This window comes from Mytilus californianus, unplaced genomic scaffold (assembly GCF_021869535.1).
Source record: "Mytilus californianus isolate M0D057914Y unplaced genomic scaffold, xbMytCali1.0.p SCAF_1, whole genome shotgun sequence".
Classification (NCBI taxonomy): domain Eukaryota; kingdom Metazoa; phylum Mollusca; class Bivalvia; order Mytilida; family Mytilidae; genus Mytilus; species Mytilus californianus.
This window is the reverse complement of record NW_026262581.1, coordinates 129456177-129470854: the sequence shown is the minus strand read 5'-3', so window position 1 is coordinate 129470854 and position 14678 is coordinate 129456177. Positions and strand designations below refer to the sequence as shown.

Below are 14678 nucleotides of genomic sequence, written 5' to 3'. Positions count from 1 at the left end.
ATACATTTAGGTAGATTGTCACCTGTTATGCTTCAAAATTTTTCACACACATATAAAAATGCTTAAGCTTTTCTGAGGTATGCATGGTCTTAAGATAATTGAAAATTAGCTAAGCTCGATATTTGCTGCTGTCAGTCAGAATAAAAACATTCTGTTAAAAATAGATTTTTGTAATTGAGGATGTATTGCAAAAGTGAATTACAGCATTTCCCTCACAGGAATGATATTTCTATTGTAGACACCTGACCCAGTATGATTGTGTAACATTTCACAGCATGGTTAACTCTGTAAGGTAAGTTTCAGTCACTTGACCCGGTATGATTGTGTAATATTTCACAGCATGGTTAACTCTGTAAGGTAAGTTTCAGTCACCTGACCCAGTATGATTGTGTAACATTTCACAGCATGGTTAACTCTGTAAGGTAAGTTTCAGTCACCTGACCCAGTATGATTGTGTAACATTTCACAGCATGGTTAACTCTGTTAGGTAAGTTTCAGTCACCTGACCCAGTATGATGGTGTAACATTTCACAGCATGGTTAACTCTGTAAGGTAAGTTTCAGTCGTCTGACGCAGTATGATGGTGTAACATTTCACAGTATGGTTAACTCTGTAAGGTAGGTTTCAGTCACCTGACCCAGTATGACTGTGTTACATTTCACAGTATGGTTAACTCTGTAAGGTAAGTTTCAGTCACCTGAACCAGTATGACTGTGTTACATTTCATAGTATGGTTAACTCTGTAAGGTAAGTTTCAGTCACCTGACCCAGTATGACTGTGTTACATTTCACAGTATGGTTAACTCTGTAAGGTAAGTTTCAGTCACCTGACCCAGTATGATTGTGTTACATTTCACAGCATGGTGGACTCTGTAAGGTAAGTTTCAGTCACCTGACCCAGTATGATTGTGTTACATTTCACAGCATGGTGGAGTCAGGTGGATTCTGTATGGTAAGTTTCAGTCACCTGACCCAGTATGATTGTGTAACATTTTACAGTGTAGTTAACCCTGTATGGTAAGTTTTAGTCACCTGACCCAGTAAGATTTTGTAATATTTCACAGCATAACTAGCTCTCTAAGGTAAGTTTCAGTCACAAATCTAGATAAAAGATTGAAAAAAAAATTCACTTGAAAAAATTACTTGCAATGACTCATGTATGCACTGCTGTTTAACACTAATGATTGGACACATTATATCTGTATTGTTTTTTAATAAATCTATAATTTACAAGATGTAGATCCTATATTAAATTTAGTATTTTAGCAATTTTAACTGACAGATATTATTTTGTTGTTGCTTAGGACTAATGAGAAAACATTTGGACAGAACACAGGGTGGTTATTTTTAGACTCAGCTGATTCCTTATTTGTTGTAAGTGGAATACTTATAGATAGTTTTAGTGCATTTTTATACGACCGCAAAAAAATTTTTGTGGTCGTATATTGGTATGACGTTGGCGTCGTCGTCGTCCGGCGTCGTCGTTGTCGTCGTCCGGCGTCGTCCGAAGACACATTGGTTTTCGCACTCTAACTTTAGTTTAAGTGAATGGATCTTTATGAAATTTTACCACAAGGTTCAATACCACAAAAGGAAGGTTGGGATTGATTTTGGGGGTTATGGTAATAACAGTAAAGGAATTAGGGGCCAAAAAGGGCCCAAAAATAAGCATTTTTGTAACTTCCAGACATAACTTGTGTGTTAGTGTATGGATCTCTCTGACATTGTACCACAAGGTTCCATATCACTAAAGGAATGCTGGGATTGATTTTGGGGGTAATTGCCTCCAAATTTTAGGAATTAGGGGCCAAAAAAGGGGCAAAAAACAAGCATTTTTCTAGTTTCATGACAATAACTTGTGTGTAAGTGTATGGATCTTTCTGAAATTGTACTACAAGGTTCCATATCACAAAGGGAAAGCTGGGTTTGAGTTTGGGGGTAATTGCCCTAAACGTTTAGGAATTTGGGGCCAAAAAGGGGCCAGAAAACACATTTGTTTCTAGTTTCCAGACAATAACTTGTGTTCAAGTGTATAGATCTCTCTGAAATTGTACTGCAAGGTACCATACCACAAAGGGAAGGCTGGGATTGAGTTTGGGGGTGATGAATCATAATGGGGGTTCAAAAAATTTTGGGGGGGGATTTATTTTTTTATCCTTTTTTTTCTTTTTTTCCTTTTTTGTTTCTTTTTAAATTTTCCATTTTAAGTTGGTTATTTCTGATTTATATTTAAAATCAAATAATAATGATATGGTAGGAGATACACACCAAACAGGATGTTCAAATTATTATATAATAAGTATTGTGCAATAGCAAGAAATTTTCAATTGCACAGTATTGCACAATAGCAAGAAATCTTCAATTGCACAGTATTGCGCAATAGCAAGAAATCTTCAATTGCACAGTATTGCGCAATAGCAAGAAATATCCAATAGCACAATATTGCGCAATAGCAAGAAATTGTCAATTGTACAGTATTGCGCAATAGCAAGAAATATTTAATAGCACAGGATTGTGCAAAAGAAGATACTTCGTATAAATTGCTTATTTCTTGACCAATTTCAATGGGGTTTTATTCTTGATTTCATGGGGTTCTTTAATATGCTGAATCTAACCGTGTATTTAGTTTTTGGATTTTGGGCCCCGTTTTTAAATTGGTCCACATTGAGGTCCAAAGGGTCCAAAATTTAACTTTGTTTGATTTCATCAAAAATTGAATTATTGGGGTTCTTTGATATGCCGAATCTAACTGTGTATTTAGATTCTTAAATTTTGGTTCTGTTTTCAAATTGGTCTACATTAAGGTCCAAAGGGTCCAAAATTAAACTTAGTTTGATTTTAACAAAAATTGAATTCTTAGGGTTCTTTGATATGCTGAATCTAAACATGTATTTAGATTTTTGATTATGGGCCCAGTTTTCAAGTTGGTCCAAATCGGGGTCCAAAATTAAACTTTGTTTGATTTCAACAAAAATTGAATATATGGGGTTCTTTGATATGCTGAATCTAACCATGTATTTAGATTTTTGATTTTTGGGCCCCGTTATCAACTTTGTCCACATTGAGGTCAAAAGGGCCAAAATTAAACTTTGTTTGATTTCATCAAAAATTGAATTATTGGGGTTCTTTGATATGCCGAATCTAACCGTGTATTTAGATTCTTAATTTTTGGTTCCGTTTTCAATTTGGTCTACATTAAGGTCCAAAGGGTCCAAAATTAAACTTAGTTTGATTTTAACAAAAATTGAATTCTTAGGGTTCTTTGATATGCTGAATCTAAACATGTATTTAGATTTTTGATTATGGGCCCAGTTTTCAAGTTGGTCCAAATCGGGGTCCAAAATTAAACTTTGTTTGATTTCAACAAAAATTGAATATATGGGGTTCTTTGATATGCTGAATCTAACCATGTATTTAGATTTTTGATTTTTGGGCCCCGTTATCAACTTTGTCCACATTGAGGTCAAAAGGGTCCAAAATTAAACTTTGTTTGATTTCATCAAAAATTGAATTCTTGGGGTTCTTTGATATGCTGAATCTAACCATGTATTTAGATTTTGGATATTGGACCATAATAGGTGAATGTCCAATTTAAAATTTTTAAGTTCTTAGACCACATTCAATCTGTGTTAGAAACCTATGCTGTGTCAAATATTTAATCACAATCAAAATCCAAAGCTGTATCAAGCTTGAATGTTGTGTCCATACTTCCCCCAACTGTTCAGGGTTCGACCTCTGCGGTCGTATCAAGCTGCGCCCTGCGGAGCATTTTATTTTTTTATCTTGAAAGAAAATGCACAAAAAAATGTTTCTTTATTGTTTTTTTCTGAAGAAAGAAGCTGGTTATTAATTTGGGGTAGTGCACACAGTAGACAGTTCTTGAGAACGATTGTAATAATCCCTTTCAATTCAAACATAAATTATTCATTCTGTGTTGTAATGGGATAATGGTGCCAAAAATCATATTTAAATATTGTACATAGAATTACTTGTGTCCAAACAAATACTGTGCATTTCCTCTGAGCATGTACTTATTCAATGTCCTGTATCAACTTGTTCAATGGTATCAAGCTGTATTTTGTATTTCCTTTAACTGCTAATTGCAATAAAGTTAAATATAAATTAAGTCTGGTTGGCATCTTGAATAAAGGCAATAGTCCATAACTGATAACTAAGTAATACAGATTCAGAAAACACAAGTAGAAATTTGGCAGGTAACTTTCATTACACTTTTTTTTTAACATGTAATTTTATGACATCTTCCATAAGAATGTTTTTATTGTTTCTATCAGATTTTATCTACTTTATAGATGAGTCCAATCTCTGTATTAATTATATTTTTCTTAATTAAGAGTTCACAAGATTTTTATGATTGATTGATTGATTGACTGATTGGTGATTGCTTTACGCCACATCAGCACGCTATATCCCGGCGACAAGATTTTTATGTTATACCAATATAATCAAATGCTATTTACAGCACTCAAGAGAAAGAATATATGGACCGCAAAACAAAAAGATATATGATGATGAAAATGATAAAAAGACTGGTAAGTTTTTCATATATATTTGTGTTTGCATTAAATTTAGGCCTTCCAAAACTACAGGTTTCATTAGAGTTTATTCTTTAAATGACAAGGGCCATTAAACATTTTATTTGTCACCTAATATGATATGATTTTAGAAATTAAAACAGAATGTGAAACCGCTATTATAATACCACTGAAACAATTGAATTAAAAAATAACAAAAGTAACATTCTACATATTTCTTTGCTGACCAAGCACCATAGATACTTGTTTTTTTCTAGATTTTCCAGATATTCTGCTATGTTTGATTCAATATTGATTGATAAACTATCTCTGCATACAAGGAACATCTTTCAGTTTATTATAATTAAGATTAAGGCTTCTCAAACACAAATTCAATTATCTAAGTCAAGATGACTAACCGCTAGCTATTAGAATGTAATAAAAGTATTAAATAAGAAAAAGGGGAGAGAATTAACTAAGGCTTATGGTTGTTCCATTTCTGTAAGAAATATCCCTTTCAACGTGAAGTCAGGGATTTCTTCAGACAAATATTTTTCATTATAGAAGTTGAACCTTTATTGGAACCGTGTCCAAAATGGAATGCTTTACTTGACATTGTGAAAGAAATACGAGATCAAGTGAAAGATGCAGATTTGGATCAATGTCACATCTTAGTAGCTGCAGAAGATGATAGAACATGTAACCAGATAAGGGAGGTAATTGAACAAAAATGTATTTGTTTGTGATAAGGTCTAGTTTATGGTGAACCACTACTGGTAGGCCAGTGATATTTGGTTTGCACTTGTATCAGCATTTACATGCCGATTATTTGACTCTGCCCCCTCAGTCATGGTCTATTGACTTTGAAACTTTTGCTTAGTTTACATGTATTAGTTTGTGATTAGCTCAGTTCAAGGGGAACCATTAGTGGTAGGCCAATGATATTTTATATGCAGTTGTATAAGCATTGAAATATCTCATTTCCATGCTGATTATTTGGCTCCGCCCCCTCAGTCATGGTTTATTGACTTTGAAACTTTTGCTTAGTTTACATGTATTTGTTTGTGATTAGATCAGTCACTGATCAGTTTAAGATGAAGCACTAATGTTAAGTCAGTGATATTTGGTATGCAAATTTATTGGCATTTGCAAGACTCGTTTCCATGGCGATTATATAGCCCCACTCCCGCATCATGGTTCATTGACTTTGAAACTTTTACATAGTTTACAAGTTAATGTTTGTGTTTAAAGGGAACGGCTTATGATAAGTCAATGGTATTTGGTATGCAGTTGTATTATCATTGGCACATCTCATTTCCATGGAGATTGTTTAGCTATGTACCTTCAGTCATGGTCTATTGACTTTGAATATCTGCATAACTTACATGTTAAAGTATTGCTATTTTAATTTCAACATTTGCATTATCAAAATTACTAAAAATTTACATAAAAAAAACAAGAAATTTCCAATTAATACACTTTTTATCACAGGTTTAGGTGCTTTGTGGTCATTTGTGTGAAAAGCTGAATACTCTATTACTTTATTGTTCCATTTATAGTAGTAAAGATATTGCCATTTTAGTCAAATAATTCCTAAGGAAAATAACTTACAATATTACATTTTGTTTTTGATATTGTTAATGTAAATGAAAAATGTTCTTCAAAAGTTAGAATCCTATTTTTTGGTCTTTTGCCAATGATGACCATTTAGGGGATGAACATTACTTTTTATCATATTGAATTAAATAATTTTGATTTTAAGTCTTGAACCTTGCCTTGTCTCCTGAGGACTGTATAGCTCTTTGTCTGCTATAACTGGAGTTCATAGATGTTCCTGTAAAATCTAACTTCAAAAGAATAACTGATTCAGATAGAAGATATTATAAAGTGTTTGAAATGAAGTAAATATTTGAAAATGTTTAGGTACTATGTGAAGGACATAAAAGCTTGCTGATAAGACTGTACAACAAATCTCTGGCAATGAAAGGACAGTACTTACAAGATGCTAAGGTATTTATACAATTAGAACATACAAGAACTATCAGACACACACAAGTTATTGACAGTCATTCTATTTGAACAGTCAAAGTACAAAATGCTTTAACTGCATAATTTTATGCGATAGTCAGTAACTGACAGTATTGCCTTAAGCCACTCCTCCTTCTTTAAAATTCTTAATATTTACATAGTTCTGCAAGAGAAAGCAGTTTATAAAATATTTTTTTAAAAACAAAATGATATCACATAATGTGTATAAAATTATTTAAGATTGCAGTATAAAGACAACAATAGTGTATTGACTCGACATAATAAAGATATAACAAAGCCTGTTATTTTCCGGTTTCTAAGTCTTATCCTTATATTATGATTATGTCAAATCAATACACTATTAATGTAAATATAAACATGTATTATGGTGGCTAACAATCATGCATATGAGAGCATTGCAAAACAATCAAATGTTCTAGAGAGCTTATGACGATTATCCATGAATTGAGCTTGGTTAGATTTAAGAGTGTTTGGTGAACTTCTGTCATCTTTTTCCTTTTAAGTTCATCCTAAGCAAATATGATCTTCGTTACATTTTAAAGAATTATAAGGAAAATATTGATACTTTTTTCTCTCTATGATTTTAAACAGTTGTATAATCAAATGTGGTTGAAATAGACTGCTTGTGGCACCTTTTGGGATTAGGGCAATAGCTTCCTGAGTACAAACCAAGTTGGCTGACATTATTTTAAATATGACAGAAGAGTTTTACATGTGAATTTTTATTTTCATAGAAAAAAGAAAGAGAAGAAAAGAAAACTAAAAGAAAAGCTGAAACAAAAACAACAGGTCCTGAGTTAACTTTGACCCAAATGTTAGATGAGGACAAGCCTGAAGATAAATCTGATGTAAGCTTAACACATCTCATCTATATTTGTGTTTATCATATTGTTAATTCAATACTTTAACTTTTGCCAAAATGAAGATGTAGTGTTATAGGAGAAAGAAACCAAGAATAAAATGTGTTTTAGATACCAACTATGATTTGTATAAAAATAGCGTAAGCAGAGGCGGACTTAGGGGGCCCAGGGAAGCCTCCCCCCCCTCTTTTTGTGGGAAAAATTTGGTTGACTATTTAGGAAATCACTGAAGCATGACTGGAGCAGGCCACCACTTAGACAGTCAGTGCCCCTGTTTTCTATAGATTTATGCCATTTTAATTGGGAGGACCCAGTTGGGAGAATTTTGTTTTTGGCACCATGATTGCTCGGGTGAGAGAGTGTTGCTTGTTTGGGGAATGGTTCCCCATTTGATAGGTTGTCCTTAACCTGATAAATACTATGTTCATAGTAAATACACAACAAACATTATTCTATGCACATGTATGTTTGCGAAGTGTCACGTATTTGTTGCTTATATCAAGATATTTGCACGACAAATTTTTAAACATAATTAATATTTGTAATTTGTTTGTTTACAAACAAAAACAGGTAAAGGTCATGGGTCATTTAATTTGGGTCAAATCTGCAAATAAAAAGATAGGCCAAAATGTTCAAGGGAAACAACATTTCATAATATAGTAACTTACCGTTTTTAACAGTAACCAAATTTCCAAAGCATGTTTAATAATAAATCTAAATATACAACAAAAATAGTAAAAACCACATATATATTTCACCATTCAGTCCTTCACAGTTCACTCATTTCGACTACATCAGTGCAAGTTGCATAAAAAAGAACCGATACATGTACAAAAGCAATTTCTGTATAAGTATAAAAACCTCATGAATAACTGTTTTAACAGATAGTATTATCAAGGATTTGTATAGTAAGATATAGAAACTAAACTATTATAATATTAATTAAATTTAGCTAAATATTCCCCCTGGATATTTGGTAATGAATGTAACAGGGATATTTGATGGAATGCTGTACACTAGGTATATTGTTAAACAGCAAGTTGTGTAATGAAGGAATTTTATGAATGTTAAAAAAAAAGGATATTCAATGTTCTACATACAAAATCTCTTTCAATTTGTCCCCTTTGTGTCATCTTTCATTTTTCATACAAATGTTGTGCAAAAGTTACTTTTTATAGATCTATATAGTTTGCATTTAGGATAAGGATATAGACTTAACTTTTTATACATTGTGACTTGGATGGAGAGTTGTCTCATTGGCACTCATACCACATCTTCTTATTTTATATTGTGTATTACACAAAACTTTTCTCTTATAGGACAGTAACAAACCTTGTTCTTCAAAAGATGCTTACTATGGTATAATAGATGAACCATTGACCATCATACATCCACTACATGGAACAACTGATTGTAATGGATTGTCTAAAACTCTACATGAAGTACAACCTAGATATGTTATACTGTATGATGCTGATATGCAGTTTGTCAGGGAATTAGAAGTACGATTTCTATTTATTTAAGTGAATATGAAATATTTTTAATTTTTATACGACCGCAAAAATTTTGCGGTCGTATATTGGTATGACGTTGGCGTCGTCGTCGTCGTCGTCGTCGTCCGAAGACACATTAGTTTTCACACTATAACTTTAGTTTAAGTGAATGGATCTCTATGAAATTTTACCATAAGGTTCAATACCACAAAAGGAAGGTTGGGATTGATTTTGGGGGTTATGGTACCAACAGTTAAGGAATTAGGGGCCAAAAAGGGGCCAAAAATAAGCATTTTTGTAACTTCCAGACAATAACTTGTGTGTAAGTGTATGGATCTCTCTGACATTGTACCACAAGGTTCCATATCACAAAGGGAAGGCTGGAATTGATTTTGGGGGTAATTGCCTCAAAATTTTAGGATTTAGGGGGCAAAAAACAAGCAATTTTCTAGTTTCATGACAATAACTTGTGTGTAAGTGTTTGGATATTTCTGAAATTGTACTACAAGGTTCCATATCACAAAGGGAAAGCTGGAATTGAGTTTGGGGGTAATTGCCCGAAACGTTTAGGAATTGGGGGCCAAAAATAAGCATTTTTCTAGTTTCCAGACAATAACTTGTGTTAAAGTGTATGGATCTCTCTGAAATTGTACTGCAAGGTACGATACCACAAAGGGAAGGCTGGGATTGATGATGGGGGTAATTGCCTCAATATTTTAGGAATTAAGGGCCAAAAAGGGCCAAAAAACAAGCATTTTTCTAGTTTCAGGACAATAACTTGTGTGTAAGTGTATGGATCTTTCTGAAATTGTATTACAAGGTTCCATATCACAAAGGGAAAGCTGGAATTGAGTTTGGGGGTAATTGCCCTAAACGTTTAGGAATTTGGGGCCAAAAAGGGGCCAAAAAACACAATTTTCTAGTTTCCAGACAATAACTTGTGTTCAAGTGTATGGATCTCTCTGAAATTGTACTGCAAGGTACCATACCACAAAGGGAAGGCTGGGATTGAGTTTGGGGGTGATGAATCATAAGGGGGTTCAAAAAATTTGGGGGGGGGGGGGGGGGGTTTTCCTTTTTTTTTTTTTTTTAAATTTTCCATTTTAAGTTGGTTATTTCTGATTTATATTTAAAAGCAAATAATAATGATATGGTAGGAGATACACACCAAACAGGATGTGTAAATTATTATCTAATAAGTATTGTGCAATAGCAAGAAATTTTCAATTGCACAGTATTGCACAATAGCAAGAAATCTTCAATTGCACAGTATTGCGCAATAGCAAGAAATCTTCAATTGCACAGTATTGCGCAATAGCAAGAAATATCCAATAGCACAATATTGCGCAATAGCAAGAAATTGTCAATTGTACAGTATTGCTCAATAGCAAGAAATATTCAATTGCACAGTATTGTGCAAAAGAAGATACTTCGTATAAATTGCTTATTTCTTGACCAATTTCAATGGGGTTTTATTCTTGAATTCTTGGGGTTCTTTAATATGCTGAATCTAACCGTGTATTAAGTTTTTGGATTTTGGGCCCCGTTTTTAAATTGGTCCACATTAAGGTCCAAAGGTCCAATATTAAACTTTGTTTGATTTCATCAAAAATTGAATTATTGGGGTTTTTTGATATGCCGAATCTAACCATGTATTTAGATTCTTAATTTTTGGTTCCGTTTTCAAATTGGTCTACATTAAAGTCCAAAGGGTCCAAAATTAAACTTAGTTTGATTTTAACAAAAATTGAATTCTTAGGGTTCTTTGATATGCTGAATCTAAACATGTATTTAGATTTTTGATTATGGGCCCAGTTTTCAAGTTGGTCCAAATCGGGGTCCAAAATTAAACTTTGTTTGATTTCAACAAAAATTGAATATATGGGGTTCTTTGATATGCTGAATCTTACCATGTATTTAGATTTTTGATTTTTGGGCCCCGTTATCAACTTTGTCCACATTGAGGTCAAAAAGGTCCAAAATTAAACTTTGTTTGATTTCATCAAAAATTGAATTCTTGGGGTTCTTTGATATGCTGAATCTAACCATGTATTTAGATTTTGGATATTGGACCATAATAGGTGAATGTCCAATTTAAAATTTTTAAGTTCTTAGACCACATTCATTCTGTGTCAGAAACCTATGCTGTGTCAAATATTTAATCACAATCCAAATTCAGAGCTGTATCAAGCTTGAATGTTGTGTCCATACTTGCCCCAACTGTTCAGGGTTCGACCTCTACGGTCGTATCAAGCTGCGCCCTGCTGAACATTTTATTAAACAAGAAATATATTTTATGAAATTATCTTTCTGTGATTTGTTGGGAATTGAATGATTAAAGAGTATGTGTTATAACAGAATGTGAAAATACTCAGATTTTGAGGTTTTTTATTGTAATTTGAAGTGAAATGGTATCAATTTTATAAAGTTCTTAGTCCTGATCAAGACTTTAACCCACTCATTGCCTTAACAAGCTGTTGTGTAGTAGAATACACAAAATAATGCTATGAACTGATCCAACTGATCAAAATGTGAATTTAAGGATGTACTTAGTTCAGGCTTAGGAATTTTTGTCAGATGTTCAGACTCCTTGTTTTTTTCCTACGATACAGGGTAAAATATTTTGCCCCATAACACCCATTTTTCTTTTCATATAACACTTCAATAGCTTATAAAAGTTCATTTACCAAAATTTAAGCAGATTCTAGATTTCTTTCTATCGATTTGAGACCCAAATATTATCAATGCAAATAAAAGGTAAAAGTCTGAGTCAGCCTTTTCCCACCATTTAAAAAATAATAAATATCTCGAAAAGGAGCTCCATAACCTATCAATATTTTTAGCTTATTTTGTTCCATAACTAATGTTCTTCTGACTTATTGTATCAATTTTAAATTCTAGATTTTTATATTGGTATGTCGTCGTCGTCGTCGTCCGAAAACACATTGGTTTTTGCAAAATAACTTTAGTTTAAGTGAATGGATCTCTGTGAAATTTTACCATAAGGTTCAATACCACAAAAGGAAGGTTGGGATTGATTTTTGGGGTTATGGTACCAACAGTTAAGGAATTAGGGGCCAAAAAGGGGCCAAAAATAAGCATTTTTCTAGTTTCCAGACAATAACTTGTGGAACGGTGTATGGATCTCTCTGAAATTATACCACAAGTTTCCATACCACAAAGAGATGGTTAGGATTTGCTTTGGGGGGTTATGGCTCAAACCGTTTAGGAATTAGGGGCAAAAAAGGGGGAAAAACAAGGGTGTCCTGGTTAATGGACAAATACTTAGTACAAAACATAATTTGAAGCAGTGTAAGGGAGGTAATTCAAATACATCATTTGAATAACCTCCTTTACACTGCTTTTAAATTATGTTTAAAGAAATGCATATTTATAAAGGAAGACCAGTAAAAATATCTGCAAATGTTGCATCTTTTTTTTTTTACGAAAGATTTGACACCATATTTTTATACGACCGCAAAAAAATTTGTGTGGTCGTATATTGGTATGACGTTGGCGTCGTCGTCGTCCGGCGTCGTCGTCGTCGTCGTCGTCGTCGTCGTCCGGCGTCGTCTGGCGTCGTCCGAAGACACATTGGTTTTCGCACTCTAACTTTAGTTTAAGTGAATGGATCTTTATGAAATTTTACCACAAGGTTCAATACCACAAAAGGAAGGTTGGGATTGATTTTGGGGGTTATGGTAATAACAGTAAAGGAATTAGGGGCCAAAAAGGGGCCAAAAATAAGCATTTTTGTAACTTCCAGACATAACTTGTGTGTTAGTGTATGGATCTCTCTGACATTGTACCACAAGGTTCCATATCACTAAAGGAATGCTGGGATTGATTTTGGGGGTAATTGCCTCCAAATTTTAGGAATTAGGGGCCAAAAAAGGGGCAAAAAACAAGCATTTTTCTAGTTTCATGACAATAACTTGTGTGTAAGTGTATGGATCTTTCTGAAATTGTACTACAAGGTTCCATATCACAAAGGGAAAGCTGGGTTTGAGTTTGGGGGTAATTGCCCTAAACGTTTAGGAATTTGGGGCCAAAAAGGGGCCAAAAAACACATTTTTTTCTAGTTTCCAGACAATAACTTGTGTTCAAGTGTATGGATCTCTCTGAAATTGTACTGCAAGGTACCATACCACAAAGGGAAGGCTGGGATTGAGTTTGGGGGTGATGAATCATAATGGGGGTTCAAAAAATTTTTGGGGGGGATTTATTTTTTTTTCCTTTTTTTTCTTTTTTTCCTTTTTTGTTTCTTTTAAAATTTTCCATTTTAAGTTGGTTATTTCTGATTTATATTTAAAATCAAATAATAATGATATGGTAGGAGATACACACCAAACAGGATGTGTAAATTATTATATAATAAGTATTGTGCAATAGCAAGAAATTTTCAATTGCACAGTATTGCACAATAGCAAGAAATCTTCAATTGCACAGTATTGCGCAATAGCAAGAAATCTTCAATTGCACAGTATTGCGCAATAGCAAGAAATATCCAATAGCACAATATTGCGCAATAGCAAGAAATTGTCAATTGTACAGTATTACGCAATAGCAAGAAATATTTAATAGCACAGGATTGTGCAAAAGAAGATACTTCCTATAAATTGCTTATTTCTTGACCAATTTCAATGGGGTTTTATTCTTGATTTCATGGGGTTCTTTAATATGCTGAATCTAACCGTGTATTTAGTTTTTGGATTTTGGGCCCCGTTTTTAAATTGGTCCACATTGAGGTCCAAAGGGTCCAAAATTAAACTTTGTTTGATTTCATCAAAAATTGAATTATTGGGGTTCTTTGATATGCCGAATCTAACTGTGTATTTAGATTCTTAAATTTTGGTTCCGTTTTCAAATTGGTCTACATTAAGGTCCAAAGGGTCCAAAATTAAACTTAGTTTGATTTTAACAAAAATTGAATTCTTAGGGTTCTTTGATATGCTGAATCTAAACATGTATTTAGATTTTTGATTATGGGCCCAGTTTTCAAGTTGGTCCAAATCGGGGTCCAAAATTAAACTTTGTTTGATTTCAACAAAAAATGAATATATGGGGTTCTTTGATATGCTGAATCTAACCATGTATTTAGAATTTTGATTTTTGGGCCCCGTTATCAACTTTGTCCACATTGAGGTCAAAAGGGTCCAAAATTAAACTTTGTTTGATTTCATCAAAAATTGAATTCTTGGGGTTCTTTGATATGCCGAATCTAACCGTGTATTTAGATTCTTAATTTTTGGTTCCGTTTTCAAATTGGTCTACATTAAGGTCCAAAGGGTCCAAAATTAAACTTAGTTTGATTTTAACAAAAATTGAATTCTTAGGGTTCTTTGATATGCTGAATCTAAACATGTATTTAGATTTTTGATTATGGGCCCAGTTTTCAAGTTGGTCCAAATCGGGGTCCAAAATTAAACTTTGTTTGATTTCAACAAAAAATGAATATATGGGGTTCTTTGATATGCTGAATCTAACCATGTATTTAGATTTTTGATTTTTGGGCCCCGTTATCAACTTTGTCCACATTGAGGTCAAAAGGGTCCAAAATTAAACTTTGTTTGATTTCATCAAAAATTGAATTCTTGGGGTTCTTTGATATGCTGAATCTAACCATGTATTTAGATTTTGGATATTGGACCATAATAGGTGAATGTCCAATTTAAAATTTTTAAGTTCTTAGACCACATTCAATCTGTGTTAGAAACCTATGCTGTGTCAAATATTTAATCACA

The 14678-nt window shown here is 33.2% G+C and overlaps 1 protein-coding gene across 1 annotated transcript in view; it reads left to right on the top strand.

The window, feature by feature from the left end:
• The window catches only part of LOC127713332 (DNA repair endonuclease XPF-like), a 48533-nt gene that overhangs the window by 16398 nt on the left and 17457 nt on the right, over positions 1–14678 (top strand). The window contains exons 9-15 of the mRNA XM_052219774.1: positions 239–292; positions 1305–1374; positions 4481–4550; positions 5097–5248; positions 6456–6542; positions 7316–7429; positions 8761–8943. Of these exons, the coding sequence (XP_052075734.1) occupies positions 239–292; positions 1305–1374; positions 4481–4550; positions 5097–5248; positions 6456–6542; positions 7316–7429; positions 8761–8943 (730 nt within the window). The remainder of the gene's footprint in view (positions 1–238; positions 293–1304; positions 1375–4480; positions 4551–5096; positions 5249–6455; positions 6543–7315; positions 7430–8760; positions 8944–14678) is intronic.